This window comes from Podarcis erhardii, assembly GCF_964252035.2.
Source record: "Podarcis erhardii genome assembly, chromosome: 13".
In the NCBI taxonomy this organism is placed as follows: Eukaryota; Metazoa; Chordata; class Lepidosauria; order Squamata; family Lacertidae; genus Podarcis; species Podarcis erhardii.
In genome coordinates, this window is record NC_138502.1 from 35333391 (window position 1) to 35359442 (window position 26052).

Below are 26052 nucleotides of genomic sequence, written 5' to 3' on the forward strand. Positions count from 1 at the left end.
TTTTCCTTGTAAATTGTCTCTCTTAGCATCATTTTGTTATATTCCAAAGCAACAACTGTGTGTTTCAAAATGCAAGTTGGATGGTAAAGAAAAAGTGATCCCATAGTTGCCTTGGACAGGTATTCTGCAAGATACTGAACCAAAGTATGCCTATGTTTGAGAATTTCTCACGTCTCATCTAATCCCACACAATTGTTCACTGCAAGAGCAGTTGCTTTGGTTCTAAGATAGTAAAGTAGTAGCTGTTACTTCCTCTCATATTTGGGGGGGGGGTGATTTCCAGAAAAATTGCAAGCTTGTTTGAACACCCTTTTTTTATATATAAAAAAATCCATTCTGCAAAACAGAATCAGGGCTTTCACCTAATTACAGGAATTGGTGGTTGAGTAAATAAACTTGCCTCTGTCAGTCTTGATAGTGATGCCTTTTAGAGCTATTGAGAATTTGGACTAAGCAAAAAGTACTGCTCGTTGTTAGAAGGAAACACCAGCTTTAATATTTTATTTCTCGTTAGCACTACATCAAAATAGCCTTAAAAAACAACACCTTCGCCCTTAACACTTACTGAAATTGGGGTTGCAATCAACTAACAAAAGCCTTATTATAACACAAATGAAACACAACACAGCAGAAAATGGGAATAGGAATGGTTCCCTTGCTTGCTTATTGCTGCTGAGGAGGCTGAAAGTGAGGTGGGGAGATGGATATATTCTGGAGGATTGGAATTTTTGAAAAGGCATGTCATGTGCTTTTCAGGTCAAACTAACCAGAATGCAATCTACCTAACCACTACCTCCCTCAGTACTCTTCAGCATCCAGAGCAAAGCTTAAACCAATATGAAATGGCAAATACTTGGAACCCTCTTTCCATACTGACGTAGGTCGTAGAATGAAGACTTCCTAATCGCTACAGTGGTACCTGGCTCAAGATTGAAACTTGTCCCACGGATAATTACATTTTCTCTGTTCTCTTTCATAGCATGGTCTCCAGCTCTTTTTTCAAGCTGGAGTGCTTCCCCTCCAAGGCTGTAGCACCAATGTTCTCATCAAGGACCTTCTGCATCATCTCCTGACTTGGAGAATTATCCAAGGTGGAGGAAGCCGGGGTGTACTCTGGGGCAGTGGCAGTGGGGGCAAGGTGGATCAGCCAGTTTTTGGTACCAAGAGGCATGGCGACGGCTGCTGCAGAAGTCACCCCCCAGCTGGCCATACTCAGGCTGACGCTGTTGGTGGCATGGGACACAAGCCCGCCGTAGGAGTAGCTCCCGCCTGCGCTGGCCGCTCGGGTCTTCTGCTTTATGTCCAGTACCAAGTTCCTCCGGAAACGGTCTTTTTTAATTTCTGCTTGCACCTGGTGGAAGAGGCAGACTGTCAAGGGAATGCAACATAGAAAAAGACCATCGCCCGCCTGCTCATTCTCAGTACAGTCATACCTTGGGTTACAGTCTCTTCAGGTTGCGTTTTTTCAGGTTATGGACTGGAAAAGGTTACTTCTGGGTTTCGGCGGATGCGCAGAAGCGCCGAATTGCAACCCGTGCGTGCAGACATGCCACTGCGGGTTGCGAACGTGCATCCCGCACAGATCACGTTCACAACCCGAGTGTCCACTGTACTTCGACAGCTGGTAAAAGCAGAACAATGGCTTATTAACTGCCCATCCCTGCTAGAGTCCAAATTCTTTCCCTCTCTTCTCCAGTATGAAAAAGTTTCAGTTTTGCACCAGCTAAGGGCATATGGGTGCGATGCTACCCCCATTCCCGAACTGTTCTATGAAAGGGGGGTGGGTGCCTAATTCCATTAAGGCCCAGGCTGTGTATCTGACCACTCAGAGAGTGCTCTTATTGAGTAACTCCAATGCCCCCTGTACATAAAAGATCAGGAGGATACCATATCAAAGGGCATAAAGGCAAAGGGACCCCTGACCATTAGGTCCTGTCGTGGCCGACTCTTGCGTTGTGGCGCTCATCTCACTTTATTGGCCGAGGGAGCCAGCGTACAGCTTCCGGGTCATGTGGCCAGCATGACGAACCAGAGCAGCTCACGGAAACGCCGTTTACCTTCCCGCCGGAGCGGTACCTATTTATCTACTTGCACTTTGACGTGCGTTCGAACTGCTAGGTGGGCAGGAGCAGGGACCAAACAACGGGAGCTCACCCCGTTGTGGGGATTCGAACCGCCAACCTTCTGATTGGCAAGTCCTAGGCTCTGTGGTTTAACCCATAGCACCACCCGCGTCCCATCAAAGGGCATAGGTGTTGGGAAATATTTTCCATTTTGGAAACGGAATCATCGCAACCACATTCTCCAGGCAGAAGAAATACCGGGCATGGGGAAGGAGGCTGACCCCTCCCCTTGCGCTAGGTGCAGAATACACCCAATGAAGAGAGGATCGCAACTACCGTAAATATTCGTGCATCTCTGAAGAAATGTTCCTTACCTCGCCATTGCAGAAACAGTAAATGAGAGCCACAAAGAAACCCTGTCAATAGAAAAAGAGAGACAACCATAGATAGAAATACCTGTGACTGAATGGATCAAACACAAAAGGCTTCACCCGCCATGAAGACCCACCTGTAAAGAATTGAAGAGCATTTCGTAGTGCATCTGTATTTGCCAGAGGAGACTGGACACAACTGTGTAAGGAATAGCCATGAACACCACGTAATGAACACCAAAGAGGGGCATCAGAACAAGGGTGGATTTTAGTAACTTCCTGGAAGGAAAGGGATTTTGTGCGGTCATTCCATTTTTGGATCGTCCAGGAGGAGAGCTGAAGGGCCCGTAATGGGAAATAAGGGAGGCAGTAGTGGGTGGAGACCTTAAAAGGGTAGAAGCTTGAAGAAGACGGCGCATAAGAGGAAACCACCGTAATAACACACATAAATGATCTGATTAACTGCAAGAACCAGTTAAATGAAGATGAAGAACAAAGCAGGACAGAAATCCAGCATGGAAGAAGTTTCAGTATTCTAGTCAATCAGAAATTAGCAGAGCATTAATAAAGGGGGACATATTTCAGTAAGAAAGTATTTATTAATTGTAGTGCTAACACTGGGAGGTCTGTTTAAACTGCTCCAAGCTACATACCTGTACTGTTGGCGGGGATCTAATTTCCCTGCATTTGTCTCCCACAACTTCGATGCAAGGACTCTCACAATGTTGAGGAAGAGGAAAAAGTTCACCTGCCGGCAATGAAAAGACATTTCATGTCGCGCCAGGCATTTTCCATGCCAGTGAAATGCCATTCTTCAATTCTCTTTTATTTGCTGTGTTATAGAGAATGCATTTCTGCTGTTGGCCCATATGGCTGGTAGCCGACCTACTTTTACTCAGAGTAGACCTGTTGAAATTAATGGGCCTAAGTGACTCGTGGTCATTAATTCTAATGGGTCTAACTCTGGATAAAAGTGAATTGAACACAACTCAATAAAATCATGTGGCGATGATCAGCAATCATTAAAAAACCAAACAACAACCAATACAATCAGTAATAAACAAACTAAACAAAACCAACTCAAACTCATCAGCAGCTTCTGAACCACTGCCTCTGCCATTGAGGGCACAATTTGCAGAATACCAGTATAATAAGAATGGGGTCATCGTCCCCCGCCTTTGAAAAGAGGAGGGACGAAGTGATGTTTCTGGGGACAGGCATTCCATAACACAAAGGCAGCAATTGCAAATACTCTGCGTCTAATGGATGCTAAACTACCATCCACAAAAGATGCTACCCTTTACAAGACCACGTGGGCTGATCTTAAAACTCAAGTGCAGGATTTATATGGGAGAAGACATTCTCATTTTTTTATTTTCAACCGATTTTCATCTGTTACAAAGTGGTTCAGCAACTGGCCCAAAGGACACCTTGACTGCCTCCTTCCCAGCCCACCCTAATTTGCATTTTTAAAATTCATTTTCCAAATCCTTCCATCGCAGAGCCCATGGCAGGAAACGTGGTTCCCAGGTGGTCGCCCATCCATCTGCTGAACAGTCCCACAGGCCTGCTTAGCTTCAGCAAGCTGGTGGTCTTGTACTTTTTGTGCCCTTCTTATCTTACCACAACTGCTGCCAAGATAGGAACTTGGTAGATCCATTTCATGTTTCCAGCGCTGAGGTCCCAGCACCTGACGAGGAGAGGCTGAAGTTAAGCACAAAAGGGGTATATCCATATTGGGTGTCTCGCCCGACACCTTTGAGCCTCAAGTCCTTTTTGCATGATTATTATTCCTTTTTTCATTATCTGTCCTTCACCCTAAAGTCCCGGGGTGGTTCACAGCATTAAAAACATGGCATAGCACATAGCTTATGCTACTGAAGAGAATAGGAATCTGTGAGCTTTTGAGTTTCTGAGATTCAGGACATTTTGGCTTCTTTCAGCCTTAAGAAATTCAAATCATTTACACGACATTTTAAACCAGTAAATACTGCGATTGTTATCACCAACCCTACAAGGTAGGTCAAGTTTGCTTGTCCCAATATGGCAGTTTTGATATCTGAAGCCAAGAGAGTGGTTTACCAAATACTGTAGCACCTAATGAACCCGTGACAGAAGTAGGATTCAAACTAGAGAGGTTCAGATTCAGGCATTACCACTGTAAGACCACCGGCCTGAATTACATACACTAGACTACGGGATTCCTAAGTTGGACATGAGGTTTGTGTTATTACAATTTGTTGTTGCAAAACTCGGCCATCTATGAACTATAGCACAGATTTTGCTAGTACCTGTATAAAAAATGGACCTGATATAGGGGTGGGGTTGTTTTTTTGGGGTGTGTGAAGATTATATGCTTTAACACAGGGGAAAAAGCAGCTCTCCGTATCAGGTTCACACATAACATGTGGGATACAAAAAACAAATTAGATCTAAAAATCTGTTCCTATAAGGTAGTGGCTAAAGCAATTAATTTACCCTCTCCTCACTAATTTATCCTGCCCAATCTCCCTGAATAGTGTTTTAAGAGAAGCAGAAAGTACATACTGTGTATCAGCCAGGGATGCTCTGACGCTGGCCCAAACAGACACAATGACAGCAGGTACCCCTCGAAGGAAAAAGAAAAACAAAAGCAAGCAGAAAGAGATCTGGGTTTCCAATGAGCTCTTAAAAGGACAGTAGGAGAAAATGTGCCTCTTCACCAGCCAGACCCATCTCCATTTCTTGGCCTCCCTCCTCTCCTGTTTCAGCTTCTGCCTCTGAGTCTGGACTGTTCTCTGCCACAGATTCTCCCTGCTCACTAAACCCTGTGACCTTGTCAGCTTCCGACACCTCCTCTTCCTAGTATTCTCCCTGTGACTACCCATCATCGTTCCACCACCATTCTCCTGGCTCTGAGTCTTTTTCCCCAGCTAGATCCTCCCACCATTCCTCTGCATCAAACCAGTCTTGTGATGTCATCCCTGACCAGTAGCCTTGCTGGCTGGCAAGGCTGATGGGAAGTGGAGTTCAACAACATCAGGAGGGCTCCATACTTGCTACTCTAGTATTTGCTGACTTCGTATGTGCCATACAAGTTCCCACTTCTACACAACTATGAATGGTGCAGGGGCCCTATCCATTGGGCCACCGTACCTTATCCTTTGTGTTAAAGGACCCCTGGACGTTTAAGTCCAGTCAAAGGCAACTATGGGGTTGTGGCGCTCATCTCGCTTTCAGGCCAGGGGAGCCGGCGTTTGTCCACAGACAGCTTTCCGGGTCACGTGGCCAGCATGACTAAACTGCTTCTGGTGCAACGGGACACCGTGACAGAAACCAGAGCGCACAGAAACGCTGTTTACCTTCCCGCCGCAGTGGTACCTATTTATCTACTTGCACTGGCGTGCTTTCGAACTGCTAGGTTGGCAGGAGTTGGGACAGAGTAACGGGAGCTCACTCCGTCGTGGGGATTTGAACCACCGACCTTCTGATCGGCAAGCCCAAGAGGCTCAGTGGTTTAGACCACAGCGCCACCCACGTCCTCTGTGCCACATGACGGGTGGTGGGGAGGGAAACACATCGTCAAAGAGAGTTGTGGTTAGAGGATGTGAGAGAGACCTTTCGAATAATAATAATTTATAATAATTTATTATTTATACCCCGCCCATGTGGCTGGGCACAAGAAGAAGGGGGCGACAGAGGACGAGATGGTTGGACAGTGTTCTCGAAGCTACAAACATGAGTCTGACCAAACTGTGGGAGGCAGTGGAAGACAGGAGTGCCTGGCGTGCTCTGGTCCATGGGGTCATGAAGAGTCGGACACGACTAAACGACTAAACAACAACAACATGTGGCTGGGTTTCCCCAGCCACTCTGGGGAATACAGGGGCAGCCTCTTGTGTCTCCACAAAGTGACCTTCACTTGCCCTGTTTGAGCTTCCCTGTGTAGGTTCATAGTCAGAGCAGGACACGAGAGACTGAACTGGACTGTGCTTACCCCACCCAATGAGTGTAAGAGCCCACAAGTAGCTTTTGTTTGAGAGGAAAGCCATGAAGATCAAGCTGTGGAGATAGAGACCTTCCACCAAGATCCAGTAGTGATTTGTAGCCAAGAAATAGAGGAAGATGGTCACAGCTACCTTGCAGCCTGCCTGAAAGAATGGAGAAGCAAACATCCTTTTTGGTGGTGGTGGTTGTTAGGACCATTAAAAAGTGTTTGGGGGTTTTCGTGCATTTTATTGAAATAATTTCAATTGTAAAGAAATAAAGCAATACAGAAAAAATGGAAGGAAAAGTGAAGGAAAGAAAAAAAAAGGTGATTATAAGAAAGAAAGGAAAACCCATATACAAAAATGCAACATAAGATACTCCCGTACATTCTTATATAAATTAATACAGTGTTATTATCCTAATACTTATGTAGTTAATAGCCTGCAACATTCTGTATAAAGTCATTCCAAATGTTATCGTAGTTATCCAAGCAAAGTCTGCTCCTGTAAGCAGTCCGTTCATAAGTTGCGAGTGTTTGTCATATTGTCAATCCATTGATAAAAGGGTATCATATTTTTATTCTTCTTAGGACCAAACTTTGGACAACCCCCACTAGTCACACTCAAATCTTTTGCAAGGTTTTTTGGTTAATGGTTATTGTTCCTGCTGCTTAACTAGAGGTTAATAGGAGGAACAGGCAGATTAACAGCATTCAAGTCCCGGAGATCACCATCTCATTTTTTCTTTCTTTCAGAACTGGAATGCTGATTAATTTAAAATGCTGGGGGTTTTTTTAATTATTATTTTTGATTAGGAAACCATTAGATAAGATGACAGGACGGATTCGAAACCTGCGGGACCAGAGATTCTCAGAAGACTGGAGTAAATATTTGAACTATTTGAAAAGCAATTGTAATAAACAGATTACGCTAGTAGGATTGCAATAAGTTTTGCAAGGAGGATTATGTGAAATATTGCAGAGAAGATTAAGAAGAGAATTATTAGTTAAGGATTATTAAAAGTAATAAGGAAATTAATGAAATGTAGATTAGGTGATAAAGATTGAAAAATCTCCAGATGTGGTTGATAGAAGTCCAAAACATTGTATAAGATAAGAAAATATGTTATATGATTGCTGGGAACGATATGTAAATATATATATTTACATATATATATATATACACACACACACATACAAACATATATATATATATATAGGTAAAGGGACCCCTGACCATTAGGTCCAGTCGTGGCCGACTCTGAGGTTGCGCCGCTCATCTCGCTTTATTGGCTGAGGGAGCCAGTGTACAGCTTCCAGGTCACATGGCCAGCATGACTAAGCCGCTTCTGGTGAACCAGAGCAGCGCACAGAAACGCCGTTTACCTTCCCGCTGGAGCGGTACCTATTTATCTACTTGCACTTTGATGTGCTTTCTTCGAACTGCTGGGTTGGCAGGATATATATATATATATATATATATGGAAACTGAGCTGGCTGTTCGCACTTCTCAATAGACACTGAGAAGAGGGAAGCAGAACCTAAACACTAGGGACTTACTAGCTGGGTCCTGGACCCCAAGGCAAGGCTCAGATCTTCAGCATCCCAGTCACTGTCCTGCGTTTTTTGCAGCCCCTCGAGTCGCGAGGTTGAGTACAGCACGAGATCCTTCACGAAGATGCTCACAGCTCGGCAGACGAAGGAGGCAAAGAGATGGAGGTGGATGTAATTTCGAGTGCAGTGAAGCCGCCTTAAACACACATTAATAAGTGGAGGATTTCAATTTATTCATATGTTATGCCTTATCCTGCCCCCTCTTCCAAGGTACCATGCGTATTTTCCACACCATCCTTTTATCCCAGCAACGACTCTGTGAGGTAGGATAGGCTGAGAAAGAGTGTGTGATTAGCCCCCATCACACACACACACACACACACACACACACACACACACACACACACCAATCTATGGCTGAGCAGGGTTTTGAACGTGGGTCTCTCCCCATTCTTAGTCTGGAACTCTAAACACCAAACGACACAGCCAGGAGAAAATAGTATGAGATAGCCAAAATAATGAGCAGCTGTGCTCCTTATTATTACATGATTCCACCTTCTATTGTGGTGCTGGAGGAGACTCTTGAGAGTCCCATGGACTGCAAGAAGATCAAACCTATCCATTCTGAAGGAAATCAGCCCTGAGTGCTCACTGGAAGGACAGATCCTGCAGCTGAGGCTCCAATACTTTGGCCACCTCATGTGAAGAGAAGACTCCCTGGAGAAGACCCTGATGTTGGGAAAGATGGAGGGCACAAGGAGAAGGGACAGAGGATGAGATGGTTGGACAGTGTTCTCGAAGCTACCAGCATGAGTTTGACCAAACTGCGGGAAGCAGTGGAAGACAGGAGTGCCTGGCGTGCTCTGGTCCATGGGGTCACGAAGAGTCGGACACGACTAAACGACTAAACAACAACAACAACCTTCTATTGAGAAGGCGCCAGGCAAAAACATTCCTCTTCAATCAGGCCTTTGACGGATTAATGTTCTACAGGCTTTTTTAAATGTACCTGTGGGAAGGGAGGGTTATTGTTTTGCTGTTTTTACTTGTGTATTTATCTTGTATTTTTATTCTGTGACCACCCTGAGATCTTATGATGAAGGGTGGTATATAAATTAATAATGATAATAAGTGCTTTTTTCTAAAAAAATATATTTAGGGGTACTCTCATTTTGACTCAAGAAAACGACCATTTTATAGTTCAAATCGGGGGAAATAAATACAGCACATGTACAAAAGTACAAAGATTCACAAAATCTTTAGGGGTATGCATACCCCTGCTTCCCCCCAGAAAAAGCAATTATTATTATTATTATTATTAATGTGCCTTGGGAGAACAGAACTATCTTGCCACCACCTGTACTTACCTGTGGTTCAGTAAACAAAGTCATCATCATCATCATCATCATCATCATCATCATTTATCCTGCCTTTCCATAGTTAAAACAATGCTCAAGGCGGCTTACAACATGACAAGATTTACATAATTACCAACGTAACGAAAGTCATAAGCAATAAATAAAGCACATCAAAAAGTACACAACCAAATGGAAAACAATTTCCACATCAATCATAAAATCGAAAACTAAGAATACAGCAATTATATCAATCACAATTTAAAATTACATAGATAAAAAATAAAAGCAATTTAAGAAATGAAAACGGAGCCCTCTCTGCCCATCAGCAGTCCTTTATGGAGCCTGTCAGGCCCTGCCCCAAGCCAAGTCTACCCCACCACACATAGGAAACCAACCCAGGATAGTTTCTCTCTTAGTTTTGCTGGCCATGATTAGTAGAATAAGGCCATGGGTTAGAGTTCAGGTGGTGGGATGGGGCAATGAATCAATAAGAACTGTCCTCCTTACTTGAAGTAGCAAAGGATGCACATGGCGACCACAAGAGAAGCGAGGGAGATGGAGTAGCCAACGGTGTAGATGATGCGCAGCCGGTCAAACACTTCCTGCGTGAGGAAAAGAGCACAGAAGGACTGCAGAGCCATTGTCACAACTCGCTACGTCATGTCAAGAACCCCCATCTAAAGCACTTTCCCCTTTTCCAAAATAGAATATCCTCCAGCTGTTACAATCCTGCCACTGAATTACGTTCCCCAGTTGCTGGTACCATGTTGAATTGCTCTTAAAGCAGTGGCAAATTTGCATGGGGCTGCCATTGAAGACAGTTCAAAAACTGCAAATTGCCCCTGGCTTTGTGGCCAGATTGCAAAGAGGAACTGGGCAAGGAGCAACAACTTCGCTGGCTCCCAGTAAGTTTGTAAGTGCTAGCCTGAACCTTTAATGCATGGGTAGGCAAACTAAGGCCTGGGGGCCGGATGCGGCCCATTCGCCTTCTCAATCCGGCCCGCGGACGGTCCGGGAATCAGCGTGTTTTTACATGAGTAGAATGTGTCCTTTTATTTAAAATGCATCTCTGGGTTATTTGTGGGTCCTGCCTAGTGTTTTTACATTAGTAGAATGTGTCCTTTTATTTAAAATGCATCTCTGGGTTATTTGTGGGGCATAGAAATTCGTTGATTTCCCCCCCAAAAAATATAGTCTGCCCCCCACAAGGTCTGAGGGACAGTAGACTGGCCCCCTGCTGAAAAAGTTTGCTGACCCCTGCTTTAATGGCTTAGGAACCAAACAACAGTCTAACCTCTCTCTCTTTTTCCAATATTTGTTTCATTATGTTGACTACAATTATGGTGAGCAACACTGATTTGCTTTGTTGATTGATATTTCAAAGTACACACGCTACTTCTCTGCTTGCGGTAGATAATTATAACATTTCAGATGTGTAATTATCAGATAATATAGCAAATGGGGTGAGCAATTGCATCCCACCGCTACCACCTTTGGGGAGGTTATTTTTAAATCTTTGGAAATGATCAGATTATCTTCCCTCTGTCCGTTCCGCGCCCCCCCCCCACCAGGCCAAATATCCCCATTTCCTTCTGCAATTTGATTTCCATATGCTCATCCGTTGTCAGCCTTTACAGAAAGGATGGAGAACCTGTGGCTGTCCGGATGTTAAAATTACAGAGCTGTAGAGCTTTTGAATTATGGTGCTGGAGGAGACTCTTGAGAGTCCCATGGACTGCAAGAAGATGAAACCTATCCATTCTGAAGGAAATCAGCCCTGAGTGCTCACTGGAAGGACAGATCCTGAAGCTGAGGCTCCAATACTTTGGCCACCTCATGAGAAGAGAAGACTCCCTGGAAAAGACCCTGATGTTGGGAAAGATTGAGGGCACAAGGAGAAGGGGAGGACAGAGGACGAGGTGGTTGGTCAGTGTTCTCGAAGCTACCAGCATGAGTTTGACCAAATTGAGGGAGGCAGTGGAAGACAGGAGTGCCTGGCGTGCTCTGATCCATGGGGTCATGAAGAGTCGGACACGACTAAATGACTAAACAACAACAGAACTGGAAAGGATCCCATCTAGTTCAGAAATCAGTGTTGTTGGACCTCAACTCCCATCATTGCCAACCAGCATAGCTATTGGTCAGGAAAAATGGGAGTTAAACACCTGCCGGGCCACAGATTCATCACCCCTGCTTTATGGCACAATTTTTATGAGAAATTCCAATCTCAATAGATTCCTCCCTTCCCTTCCCTGTCCTTCAAATCCTGCATGTGGTACCCAATTCCACAAGCCTCTGTGTCCTCCCGATACCCTTTTCCCTCTGCTTAGGAATTAAACCTTTTCTTGATTCTGCCGTTCCGGGGCAAAGAATATGGCGCATTCTGTGTAATTGGCCCAAGTCTTGTTCATGTTGGGCACCAGTTCCCAGTTCCCGTCAACATCACAGCGCCTGTAGGCGTGACCTGAAATAAAGGACAGGCAGAGGGTCCAATGAGATGGAGCGGAACGTGTGAAGGGGAAGATGCCAGCAAGGCTGAACAGTTGCACATTTTTTAAAAGGCCAGAGGCCCCAGAGGAAATAAACCGCCTAGGGGCTTTTGTTTACAGTGGTACCTCGGGTTACATACGCTTCAGGTTACAGACTCTGCTAACCCAGAAATATTACCTCGGGTTAAGAACTTTGCTTCAGGATGAGAACAGAAATTGTGCTCCAGTGGCACGGCAGCAGCGGGAGGCCCCATTCGCTAAAGTGGTGCTTCAGGTTAAGAACAGTTTCAGGTTAAGAACGGACCTCCAGAACGAATTAAGTACTTAACCCGAGGTACCACTGTATTTGCATTGCAGGGATTTGAACTAGATGACCCTCGGGGTCCCTTCCAATTCTACAATTCTATGATTATGTGGTTTAAACATTATTATAAATTAAACAAAACAAAAAACAGTGCTTCTGAGCAAGTGTAGAGTGTACTGCTCTATTCCGAACTTAAAAATGGAAAGTGTAATGCTGGTGATCAACAAAAAGAGGTTTAAAGACTCTCTCAAGGCAAATCTTTAAAAATGTAGTACAGTGGTACCTCGCGTTACATACGCTTCAGGTTGCAGACTCCGCTAACCCAGAAATATTACCTCGGGTTAAGAACTTTGCTTCAGGATGAGAACAGAAATTGTGCTCCGGCGGCGCAGCAGGAAACCCCATTAGCTAAAGTGGTGCTTCAGGTTAAGAACAATTTCAGGTTAAGAACCGACCTCCGGAACGAATTAAGTACTTAATCCGAGGTACCACTATATAAACACCGGCAATTGGGAAACACTGGCCTGCAAGCGCTCCAGTTGGAGAACAGCCTTTACCAAAGGTATCATGGACTTTGAAGACGCTCAAACTCAGGACGAAAGGGAGAAACGTGCAAAGAGGAAGGCACGCTTGGCAAACCCTCACCGAGATCAACTCCCGCATGAAAACCTATGTCCCCACTGAGGAAGGACGTATGGATCCAGAATTGGCCTCCACAGTCACTTACGGACCCACTGTCAAAACCATGTTCATGGAAGACATAGTGCCTCCAAGCAATTACATAGGCCTCCAAGCAATTACTTTCTTGCAAGGTATCTCCTTTTTTAAAAAAAGAAGGAACGGTCACCCTGACTTCTCAACAAGCAAGACGAACCTCCGCACACTCTAAAACACCATCTCCTAAAACCAGTTAAATTGTTATTATTTCCTAATGGTTCTTAAGAAGGAACTGGCCTGTTTACCAGCCTCCTGCTGCTATGGGCCAAACTTGACCTGATGTGTTGTTGTTTTTAAATAATGCAAATAACATCAGCTGGAGATGGGCTGATTATTATCAAGATTGCAGCAGGCCTAGAGGGGTCCTGAGGAAAGATTGTATTTGCTGGGAGCCGGATCCTTCACTGGCACCCGATGGGAGGGCAGCGAGAAGATTTTCTCCAAAAGCAAACAACACCTTCTTGAGGAGGGATTTTCCTCAGTATTAAATGCTCCTCCACCCTTCCTGCAATCACAGTTATTAAGAGACACCCTCCCTGCCGAAAAGCTGGTTCTGTTTGCATTAACACACACACATTATTCTCTGCGTGTTATAAAATTATAAATCTCTTTTTCTTATCTATCCTGTAATCAACCAATAAATTTGTGTATGTTTATTCAAAACCTGCCAAGGAGAGCAGTTTATTTTGTTGTCTTTTTAGATAATTTGTAAAAATTTCCTTAAGAAATCAGAGAGAGGAGCTGAGGGAAGTCCTGGGGGGGAGATTGAAGGGGGGTGGGGGGAAAGGGGGGGGAATAATGTGCGTGATTATATGGACTGACAATTCGTTAGGTTGGAATTGTTTAATAAAAAATATTTAAACACACACACACACACACACACACACAAAAACAACAACAACAACAACAACAACAAAAACCAGCAAGTTAAATGGCAAAGAGGCATTTTAGCATCTGCTTCAGCCCTAAACAACCAAAAAACCTGAAGCTTTCTGTGAAGGCTGAGAAAACTTACATACCCTGATGGTTGAAGTCATAGACGTAGTCAGGGCATCGGACAGCCACCTTTTTGCTGGGGAGGCTTTCGGGCCAGCAAATAATCCCATCCCACTCAGGCAAACAGTTGCCATCTAACGAGGAAATGGCACATTAATCACAACTTTGCATGATAGCGTTGAGGGGGGGGGCAGAGGAGAGCAACTTTCATCCTTGGGTTAAGTCAGTGGATCTCAAAGGGGGCATGGCAGGAGAGAATGGCAAGCGTGGCAGGAAGACTCAAGCAAAGTCAAAGAAGCACGTAAACATTTCAGAGTAGTCAGTGGCGTAGCGTGGGGGGTGCAGGGGGGCCGGCCGCACCGGGCGCAACATCTGGGGGGGGCGCGCTCGCCGCCTCCGGAGTCGCCAAAGAGCCTCAGGCGCAGGCTGTAGCAGAGCCCCATGGCAGCAGCCCAGGCAGCAGCAAGAAGAAGCTGGCAGCGGCGGCAGGTTAGGGGTTAGGGGCGCAAATTACTTGCCTTGCCCCGGGTTAGGGGGCGCAAATTACTTGCCTTGCCCCGAGTGCTGACAACCCACCCTACGCCGCTGAGAGTAGTATAGTATAGTATAGTATAGTATAGTATAGTATAGTATATAAATATTTATTTATTTATTTGCAGATGATGGATAGATATTCAAGAGCATTGGCTATTCTTCTACAGCTCTCCACAACAAATCGTTGTGAACAGAGATTATTATTATTATTATTATTATTATTATTATTATTATTATTATTATTTCTATTAAATTTCTGTTTTACATTTTAGAATATTCACTTAAACAACCTTAAAATATCAATGACTTCCCTTCCTCTCTTTCTACGGTTCATTTTGCACAACATAAATCCCTGCATATTTTAGATAAGCTAAACCAATCAGTATTCCATTATAACATCCATCAAAACTTATTTACACTGTTGATTTTTTTTAATTCTGCCCATGTTTTCAGATATACACAATTTTCCTCCACATATTCAATAAACATTTTCCAATCTTCTTTAAGTGTATGTTCCCAATGCTCTTTTACACTTTTACAGGTCCACCACATATGATAGAATGTACCCTCAGTCTCATTACATCTCCATGTAGCCAACAGGGATTTTCAACTCTGACAAATATGAATAGATAAAGCAATAATAAGTTAAATAAATAACCACTGCTCCTCTTTCATGACACACCAAATCAGCTAACTATTGCTGCCCTTTCACGGCACCCAAAACCAGTCATCTCACTGTCCCCAACAATAGGGCCGGCCCTGTGATCAGGCTCTGAGTGCCACACTTTTGAAGGGGAATGTCAACTCAAGCAGCATTTCTGCTGTCAATAGAAGGCTGATTGGAAAGAAGCAAAGACCAGCCACCCAGTGACTCGCTTGAAGATGCGATGGGTAATTTTCTGTTCTGCTAAGAGGTCATTTGGATTGACAACAGCTTTTACATTATTTTATTTATTACATTGTGTTTCTTCTCCTCCTTTCTTCCAGAGCTTAGGAAGGGCGGCAGCTTAGGAGAAGGGCCTTTGCAGGCAGCAGGTTCCATGAATCAATCCTCGGTTTCTCCAATTTGAGCTGAGAGAGTCTCTTTATGAAGCTCTGGGTCTGCTGCCAGCCAGTGTGGACAATAATAAATTAGACAGGTCAATATGTTCCATTATGAAATGCAAAGTGGAGCACGTGAGGTTCACAAGATGTCTCCAATCCAGACCCAGATCTGCTTCATTTCAGCAAGATTGCTGACCCACACAGTCTTGCAACCAAATCCTAAAACCTCATTTTATTTCTTTACTGTGGCACACAGTTTGTGGATCTGGACATAATATCATAGTAAGCTAGTATGATAAGGAGTAATTAAAAAAAAACAACAGACATCCCCAGTGATCCATTCCAACTTTCTTCCTCCTTTCGGAGGCAACATTTAACAAGTGCCATGCTTTCCTTTGATGTCCGGTGTCAATAATACAACTCAACCATTTAAAAAAATGTTTTTATGCACTTTTGGCCCCAGGACCAAAAGTTAGAAATGCAGAAAAAGCAGGTACCTTGGACTGTTTCCTTCTGGGTATTTATCTGCTGGTGACATTTTTCTTTAGCTTCGTTCAGCAAGTAAATCTGTTCTTCTTTGGTGAGAACATCATCGGTGTCCACCTGCCAAACAAATGAAGAAGGGAGAGATGAGGCTGGAAGGTCCATTGGCTCACCTGGGACCACGTGCTGTTTGGATCCTCCAGCACCAGGCAACATCAGAGACAGGAATGTGGCAGCAAAGCCTCTCCCACTGACTTGGCTTGGGCTAGGGATGACCAAATCTGACATTATTGGTTTCTCATAGTTTCCTATTCTTAACTCATCTTAAATCCAGCTTGCCCCCTTTCCAATGTTTTCTGTGTTTGTTTCTTTTTAAAATCCATGTTCATTTTTATGCAGATTTATCCCAATACAGTGGTACCTCAGGTTACGTACTTAATTCATTCCGGAGGTCCGTTCTTAACCTGAAACTGTTCTTAACCTGAAGCACCACTTTAGCTAATGGGGCCTCCCGCTGCCACCGCGCCACCATTGTGTGATTTCTGTTCTTCTCCTGAAGCAAAGTTCTTAACCTGAGGTACTATTTCTGGGTTAGCGAAGTCTGTAACCTGAAGCGTATGTAACCCGAGGTACCATTGTATATATATGCATTTTTTACACAATTTGGTCTAATATATGCATTTCTGCAAGGGAATTACACAAATGTAATATAGTTCTGTACGTTATTCCCACCAATAAATGTGTTTTTATATTGGGTGTGCGAAATTTGGAGAAAGGCGCATTTCGAAGAATAAAATATGTAAATATTTTACTTACAGTGGTACCTCGGGTTAAGAACTTAATTTGTTCTGGAGGTCCGTTCTTAACCTGAAACTGTTCTAAACCTGAAGCATCACTTTAGCTAATGGGGCCTCCTGTTGCTGCCGCGCCACCAGAGCACAATTTCTGTTCTCATCCTGAAGCAAAGTTCTTAACCTGAGTTACTATTTCTGGGTTAGCAGAGTCTGTAACCTGAAGCGTATGTAACCTGAAGCGTATGTAACCCGAGGTACCATTGTGTGTGTGTATATATATATATATATGCATTTTTGTACACAGTTTGGTCTAATATATGCATTTCTGCAAGGGAATTCCACAAATGTAATATGGTTTTGTATGTTATTCCCAGCAATATATGCGTTTTTATATTGGGTGTGCGAAATTTGGAGAAAGGCGCGTTTCGAAGGATAATATATGTAAATATTTTACATATTCGGATTTGAACCGCCAACCTGATTGTCAAGCCAAAGGGGCTCAGTGGTTTAGACCACAGTACCATCCGCGTCCCATTTACACATATATACAACCTGACACAGGTGGCGCTGTGGGTTAAACCACAGAGCCTAGGACTTGCCGATCAGAAGGCTGGCAGTTTGAATCCTCGCGACGGGGTGAGCTCCAGTTGCTCGGTCCCTGCTCCTGCCAACCTAGCAATTCGAAAGCACGTCAAAGTGCAAGTAGATAAATAGGTACCGCTCCAGCGGGAAGGTAAACGGTGTTTCCGTGCGCTGCTCTGGTTCTCCAGAAGCAGCTTAGTCATGCTGGCCACATGACCCAGAAGCTGTACACCGGCTCCCTCGGCCAATAAAGCGAGATGAGCGCCACAACCCCAGAGTCGGCCACGACTGGACTTAATAGTCAGGGGTCCCTTTACCTTTACAACCTGAGCCTAGGATGGCGGAGGGCGGGGCGCTGCGAGTTTTACACTCCAGGAGGGTCTCGTCTCTCCCATGGCTGCCATGTTAGATTCAAACTATCAGCCCATGTTGAGCTATGACCCCTTTTTCTCCAGCTTGCAAACTGCTTCCCCCAAACGCATCTATTTCTCCTCTTGCTTATGCCAGCCCACTGAGATTCTGACTCTCCTCCCTTCTAGCTCTGTATTGTATTTTGCTAACTACAGAGAGCCCTGGACTGAGCTGCCACCCCTCTGCGGTCTGGTAGAGAGTGTTCGCCTTGTTGATGGCTTCCAGGATGGGCCATCGCCCTGCCTTTTTGCTCTCTTAATGGTCCATCTCTTCAAGTGATTACTTCATCAGGAAGCCAGCCTCCTGGCTTTTTTTTTTTTAAAAAAAAAATATGACTTGAACATTTTAGCATGCTAAATTCACTGTCTTGCACCCCAGAATTAGGACGGGAGTCCAGGTGTCCCATCAACTTAGAAGAATATAAACAAATAAAAAATTTAAAAAGTAAAAAAAAAAACAGGGAGAAATGTGTTGGAAGAAACAGGTACGCAATGGGAGAGGAAAACGAGATGAAATGTCAAAGCAGAGCTGGACCATTAGTGGCAAACCCTTAATGGATGGTCATGGGATACACAGATGTATTAAAAGCTATGACGAGGGGCTATGAGATTGTTTCATATTTGCCACGGACCGGTTCATTTCCTTTGCAATATTGCCAGGAAATGGAGAAGCCGTGCCACATAAAAAGTAGGCAGCGAGAGACAATGAAAGCAGGCCCAAATGTGACTGCCACAATTAAATCACTCATCTGCACAGGACATTTTGAGAAGGCCGATAAGGACCTTATCAATAATGAAATTTCCAGAGCTGCTACAAACACAGGGAGAGACAGCAGCAGCAACAACAAGGACCTGCTATAGCCCCAGGTGTTAAAAGAGGAGATGGAATCAAGGCAACACAGCCAAACCTTTAGAATCAGAAAACGATTACAAAACCCCATAAATGAATATATGCTGGGCTTTCCACATCTGAACTGATCAAAATCTGTGTCATAAAATAAGAGGCCGGGCCTTTTCAACATCTTGTAATTGATCAAAATGTCGCACTGGGACAAAAAACACAAGCGTGATGGCAAGGTGGGGATAAAACAGCTGCCTTCTTTAAAGTCACACCTTCCTCTTTGAGCTCTCATTTATATTAAATCGCCTTTCTTTTTTCTCAAAAAGTAGCATTTTATTTAAGGTATTTACAAAAAAAGCAAGTTAAATATTAACAATTAAAAAAAGAAAAGAGTCACTGTAGTGGAGAGTTGCCTACAACTTGTTGACTGACAATTGTCTTTTCATCCTAACAGGTCTTTTCAGAGTTCACTGTGTGTCTGGGGTGTCCTCGTTGTCGTCTTCAAGTCTCGTGTCCATCTTGTAAGACTGTATCATCGGATGGCAAAATCATTGTCTTTGTGGACCTATAACAGCACTGGTCCACAAATTTCCCATCATTTCTCAGCTCCACCAGAATGACTGAGAGGAACAGGAAGCATCCTCCCATCCACATAATTCCTTAAGCAACTTTCTTGAACCTTTCTCCCCACCAATCCAGATGTTTTAGACTTCAACTCCCATCAGCCCCAGTCAGCACAGCTGGGCCCCAAGTTGAGGAAGGCTGTCTTCATTCCCTTTGGAGGCTCTGCAAATATGAGCTAGAGCTAATTTCGAGAAGGCTGTCAACTTTTCGTCTCTAAAGTCCAGGCTTCAGCTGGAGGTGTGGAGGGTACGCATATGGTATTTTTGGGAATTTGTAATCTTAGAGTTTGGTTTTGTTATTTGGAGAGCGGGCGTTGAAATGGCTGTGAGAGTTTGTGATGCAGCATTGCAGAATTGTTAAAACTAACAGCAGCCACAAAATTAAAAGACGCCTGCTTCTTGGGAGAAAAACAATGACAAACCTAGACAGCACCTTAAAAAGCAGAGACATCACCTTGCCGACAAAGGTCCATATAGTTAAAGCCATGGTTTTCTCAGTAGTGATGTATGGAAGTGAGAGCTGGACCATAAAGAAGGCTGATCGCTGAAGAATTGATGCTTTTGAATTATGGTGCTGGAGGAGACTCTTGAGAGGCGCATGGACTGCAAGAAGATCAAACCTATCCATTCTGAAGGAAATCAGCCCTGAGTGCTCACTGGAAGGACAGATCGTGAAGCTGAGGCTCCAATACTTTGGCCACCTCATGAGAAGAGAAGACTCCCTGGAAAAGACCCTGATGTTGGGAAAGATGGAGGGCACAAGGAGAAGGGTAGGACAGAGGACGAGATGGTTGGATAGTGTTCTCGAAGCTACCAGCATGAGTTTGACTAAACTGCGGGAGGCAGTGGAAGACAGGAGTGCCGGGCGTACTCTGGTCCATGGGGTCACGAAGAGTCGGACACAACTAAACGACTAAACAACAACAAAACAGTTGCAGAGAGGTATAATTGTGCTGCCTGGAAAAGCTGGGCTGGAAGAAGGCATATGAGAGAGTTCTGCATTGCTTCATAAGGTTGAAAGAGAGATCCCGTTTGAACCTCTGAAATATTTTTTGTGCAGACCTTGAGGATTCCTTCACCATCCTGTTACACCTGTCACCCTGTTAACAAGCCGTCATTCGTCTTCTCTGATTTGGGCTGCAGTGCCACACACTGCAGCCTAACCCAGCCAAGAACAAGGCGTCTTTTGTCTCCTTCAGCTTTTGACAGCACCGTGCTAAAGTTAGCAAGGAACAGCTCTGCAGACCAGAAACATGGAATCGGTTGGGAACTGATGGAACCAAACATAGTTTGCTTTGTGTTCAAGTCTGACAGCGTAGCCTGCAGATTATACCTTTCCTGCTCTGTTGCTATCAGGGTGGAAGTTTGGGGCAGAAGCCCAGGGCCGCCCTCAGCAGAACGTGCAGGAGCCCACCTTCCCAAATGCAAAAGGGACGGCTTACAACATTTAGAAGTAACGTACACCATCATCTAAAGACCATTAAATTAAATTAACAGTTACAACCAGTGCTTTCACCCCCCTATATAAATATATATAAATGTTTAGGGGTACTCTCATTTTGACTCAAGAAAACCACCATTTTATAGTTCAAATTGGGAAAAATAAATACAGTAAATGAACAAAAGCACAAAGATTCACAAAATTTTTAGGGGTATGCGTACTCGTGTGTCCCTCCGGGGGAAAAAAGCACTGGTTAGAAGTAATATACATCATTATATAAAGATTACTAAATCCGGACCCTAACGAAGCCTGAATACACACAATGAATTTAAAGCACATTCCAGCCCCCCCCCCAAAAAAAGAATATTGGGAAGTGTAGTTTGTTAAAGGTTCTGGGAATTATAGCTCTGCTAATGGTAAACTACAGTTCCCAAGATTCTCAGGGCATATGTTTTAATGAATGGTGACCGCACAGCCTCACTGCATCTCTGTTCCTCTCCAACTTCCTTTCTCGCATATATATTTGTAAGTCATTCTGATTTCGGAGAGAGAGCAGGACTGAGCAATGATTAGAACCTGGTCTTATTGTGACACCACTTTGCCACACCAAAAGACCTCGTTGACTAACTCTTACTGTCTGAGTCTTGGGGAAAATAAGTTGCCACATTTCAGTTGCTGGGAGGGGAGGGTTGCAATAAAAGTTCCTAGCCATTGGTCCAAATGTTTGCCATAAGGCCATGAGAGGAGGAACACAGGGGGCTCTCCCCCTTCAAATTTTATTTTTTGTCGTGAATTCATGTACTGTACTGTATATTTGTGATTATGCCACAGGGGTGGTCCCTCTTTCTTTCTTTCTTTTTGATTTTTTTTAATAATATAAATTTTATTAGTATTTTCCATGCAACAATAGCAACACAAAAAATATCGAAACATAACAATACACAAAACACAAAAACCAACATTCAAAAAACCAAAAAACCTAATCCATATCTTACAAGTTAATAATATAAACACTAAAAAGAAAAACAAACATTGACTTTCACCAATCCCACAGCACCTCCTTTATCTCTCATTGTGTCTTCCTGCTTTCCTGTTTTCCTGATCATCTCTATCCTAACATCTAGATATAAATCCCTCTTTCTTATCCTTTCACTTCACAAGGTTATTCCAGACTCAGCCAGATTTCTTTCCTTGAACCTTGACTTTTAAGGTATTCATCTAGGCACTCCCATTCTTTTTTTACTTCACTTTTTGGTTTTTGTCTTATTATGTCTGTCAATTTGGCTAATTCTAAGTATTCTGAAAGCTTACATAAGCACTTGGGGTGGTCCCTCTTTCAATGCTGTTGGCATATGCAAAAGTTTTGGGGTTGTCACATTGCTTCACTTCCGGTCAGTGCCTACTTTGTAGCTTCCTACTGAAATCTTGTAACTTTTCACACCGCAACTGTTCTGTTTTGTTGTTGTCCTACTTTCGTTGTGCTATATCCCCTCCGGGCAGTGATCATGTGGTAGCATAGGGGAAGCGCCCACAAAACAAACTAAAACAGAATAAATCCGCCATGGGTGCACTAATGATAAGGTAAAGGTAAAGGGACCCCTGACCATTAGGTCCAGTCGTGATCGACTCTGGGGTTGCGGCGCTCATCTCGCTTTATTGGCCGAGGCAGCCGGTGTACAGCTTCTGGGTCATGTGGCCAGCATGACTAAACCGCTTCTGGAGAACTAGAGCAGCGCACAGAAACACCGTTTACCTTCACACCGGAGCGGTACCTATTTATCTACTTGCACTTTGACGTGCTTTCGAACTGCTAGGTTGGCAGGAGCAGGGACCGAGCAACAGGAGCTCACCCCGTCGCGGGGATTCGAACCTCCAACCTTCTGATCGGCAAGTCCTAGGCTCTGTGGTTTAACCCACAGCGTCACCCGCGTCCCTTGCACTAATGATACTAATGCAATAAAACATGCACCTGGAAGGGCTCTGTGTCAGATCATGGATTCCATGTAGCTCCATAGTGTCAACACTGACAGGCTGTGTTACAGACAGGGAATCTCCTCCAGCCCTACCTAGGGATGCCAGGGATTAAACGAGGCACCTGCCTGCCTGCAAGGCAAGCCCTCTACCATTTTGTGACTTCCCTTAAAAGAAGTATGAGCTGTGATCAAGGAAGACAAGCTGGAATGGACTTACCAAAGCGCAGACCAAATTCAGAAGTGAAAAACAAAGCACAGCTGCCGTGAAGCTCCAGATGTGGACCGACTCCTCCATGGCTCCTGCTCAGAACATCGATGCCACAACGATAGCAGAAGAAAGTTGCAGTTTGGCTGCGTCAAGTCCTTCCCCTAAGAGGAAATAATTCAAAGCTCATCTATCCAAAGTGAAGATGCATATATGCTGGAGAATATGGTATAGCCAAGCTAATCTCTCCATGCCCAGACTAAGGCTTCTGGCCAGTTTCCTCCAAGAGCCTGGACTTAAAACAGCCAGCAGAATTAACCTCAAATACTCACGGACGACGTCAGACACTGGCGTTCATTTAGCTAGATGGTTCCTGAGATTGACGCTTAATGATGTTCAGCTCGGCATCCTGACTGCTTGGTCCTTTTGTCTCAGTGCCTTGCCTCTTTGGGGACGGTCTGTTTTTTCTCCTGCCACTCCTTGTTCCCCTCCATAGCTGAAGGGCAGAATTTTGTTAGCTGACTCCTAGGTGATACATTTCCCACCTTCCCATATTCTCCATTTTTATTTGCAAGATCTTCCTGCGAGTGTTTTTCCTCCCTTTCTAGGTCTTCAGTCTTTTGCCTTCCAAAGTCAAAACACACACACATTCATTCATTCATTCATTCCACAGTCAAGGTCCCAGGGCTAATATTCTAAAAGCGCAAGGCTCTAACCTGTTAAGAAATTAAATATGAAGACATTAGACATAACTGTGCAATCGTGACAAGCCCATCATCACACCTGCTCTCTTGACAAGGGTTATAACATTCTATGCCTGTGCATTATACGTTTAAAGCAAGGGACTTCACTCAAAGAACCCTGGGAACTTTTGCTTGTTAAGGGTGCTGCGAATTGTAGCTCTGTTGGGGTATACTATGGTTCCCAGCATTCTTTAGGGGAAGTCATTTGCTTTAAATGCGCAGTAGGTATGCAACAGGTGTTGGATTGCCCAGCCTCTTATAGATCCGATGCCAGACTATGGGAAGTTAATATATATTATTCCCATTTGTGGCATAGAGCTAATCAACCTGCTACCTATAACTATAATCTCTGGTTCTTAGTTCCACCTCAGTTCATGTCCTCTGCTCTTCACCTAACTCTTTGTCTTCTTGTCAGGGTGATATCCTGAGTTCCCTTTCCTGCGTCTCTGTAGTCCTTTATTACAATCAAGCTGTAAATATAAATCTTGCTATGCAAATAATATTGTGAAAACTCTGTTCCACACAGGATGTCAGAAAGCACATTTTGCTAGGGCTATTTAATTAAAAACAAAAGCCCTGGACAATTTTTTTTAAAAATCAAGACTTTATTATGGATTTCAAATAACAATCCAGCAGAAAATTTGAAATAAAGTGAGAAAAGTACCAACCAACCCCCACAAAAAGTAGATCCCCCCCCCCCAAAATGCACTATTAATGGTATCACGAAGTTCTGGCAAAATACACCAGCTATAAAATGTCAGTCAAGAGGGGCCCTCAGTTTTATCTAATAAAGCTGATTTTTACTCCTCTTAGGACAAATAGCAACTTGGATGGTGGTGGGAGAATTTTGGAACTATGGCTTATGAAAGCGCCACTGCGATTTAGCTAATCACAAAAAAGCATGCATTGCACTGACGCCTTTGTAGTAGTTTGGCCCTGAGTTTTTAAAGTCTTTGCAGATGCAACTACAGGATCCCTCTCATAAAGTGCAGTTTCTACTTATGGTCCGCTTATAGAGATGATGATGATTCCTGCCTGTTTTTTTGCTCCAAATCTCTCCCACTCCCGTCCGAAGGCGAACTAGCGCCTCCTCTGGGCGGCCGCGAGAATTGCAACTTTAAAGCTCCTCAATATCTTGCAATTTTTGACTTGACATCCGAATCGATCCATTCAATCTCCGCTTTGAAATTAAACAGCCCTCTCTCTGATTATTCGTGCATTATTATTTTTTTGAACACAAAACGCACACATTTTAAGCATGCTCACAAAAAAGAGTTTAAGAGCAATACACCCCCAGGATGTAAAAAAAAAGTCACATGACTACGATCTGGAATTACCATTTCATACACAGCCTATACAAAGTGCAGAGTAGCCAGTTGCGTAGCATATCTTCTTGTCATCCACACGAGACAAATGTTAAAACTGTGGTGCTGTTGCCAAAGTCTTTGCTTTTAAAGCCAGGCGCATATACGTCCCATATGGTTTGCTAAAAGGAAAAGCATCGTTCCCTTTTTAATTAATCTTGCAGAAGAATTAATTAGAACCAATTATGCCTTAAGTATGATGATGGTTTTTAAAAAAGAAAAAAAAGCTAGTTGAGGGGGCACCCGGATTTGAACCAGGGACCTCTTGATCTGCAGTCAAATGCTCTACCACTGAGCTATACCCCCTCTGCTGCTTTGCACGGTTAACAAACCGTCATTTGTGGCTGCGACGGCGCAATCCCTGTGCGGAGGCGGGACCTTCCAGCCGGAATAATGTAATTGGAGAAGGAAGATCTTCTTAACCAATGGCGGTGAACGACAAAAGCTGCAGGCAGCAACAGATGATGGGACTTCAGTACTGGGCTGGTTAAAGAGAGCAAGAAAAACGGGACCAGGCAAGCCAGTTTTCTGTATTCCAAGCAAGACAACCTCTGCCGGTATTAGTGCAAAGCATCTTGAGTTTTCTTTCCTTTTGCCTTTTTTAAGTGGGGGCTGGACTAGATGACTCAAGGGTTCCCTTCCAATTCTATAATTCTAGGAAAATGTGTAAAATGTAGTTTTTTTAAAAAATAATAATAGGCATTTTAAAGATATTCCGCCTGCAAGTGGGTTTTCAAATGGGACGCAAAATCAATCCGCAATGGATTTTTATTTTCAGAATGAATAGCGTTTCTCAAAATGTGCTTTACAGGGGTAAAAAATAAAAAAATGTAAAATATATCTAGATTATATGCAGACGTCAGAGGCAAAAGCAAAGAATCAAAAGCCAGGGGCTCTAAATAATATGCATTGAGTGCAAAATCTATGTTAATATTGTGCTTTAAGCTTCCATGTGTTTTAACGCAGCAGGAAAAACATTCATGCAAGGGGGAAAATTAAATCAAAATAATGGTTAGTTTTTCCCATGTTTTATACGCACACCAGCACCGCGATCACACCTCTTTTCAAATATCTATCATTGCACAATTCTGGGACGGCTTTCTGCTACTGCAGAAAACCTGCTAGACAAATACAAAAAGAGCTGAAATCACTAAAAGATAATAGCCCGCGACCTCAGCCCACAAACAGCGCGATGC

General features: G+C 43.8%; 1 protein-coding gene across 1 annotated transcript; it reads right to left on the reverse strand.

Moving 5' to 3' along the window:
- Positions 1–937: 937 nt before the first annotated feature.
- Positions 938–23903, reverse strand: LOC309328057 (parathyroid hormone/parathyroid hormone-related peptide receptor-like). Its single transcript, XM_081837933.1, has 15 exons — positions 23885–23903; positions 23082–23465; positions 22762–22913; positions 15895–16000; positions 13843–13953; positions 11653–11777; positions 9821–9915; positions 7962–8151; positions 6411–6564; positions 4982–5042; positions 4058–4124; positions 3088–3182; positions 2572–2713; positions 2438–2479; positions 938–1351 (listed from the first exon to the last, which is right to left on the reverse strand). The coding sequence occupies exons 3-15, from the start codon at positions 22837–22839 to the stop codon at positions 974–976; spliced, it is 1644 nt and encodes a 547-aa protein (XP_081694059.1). The 5' UTR covers positions 22840–22913; positions 23082–23465; positions 23885–23903; the 3' UTR covers positions 938–973.
- Between the last annotated feature and the right edge of the window lie 2149 nt (positions 23904–26052).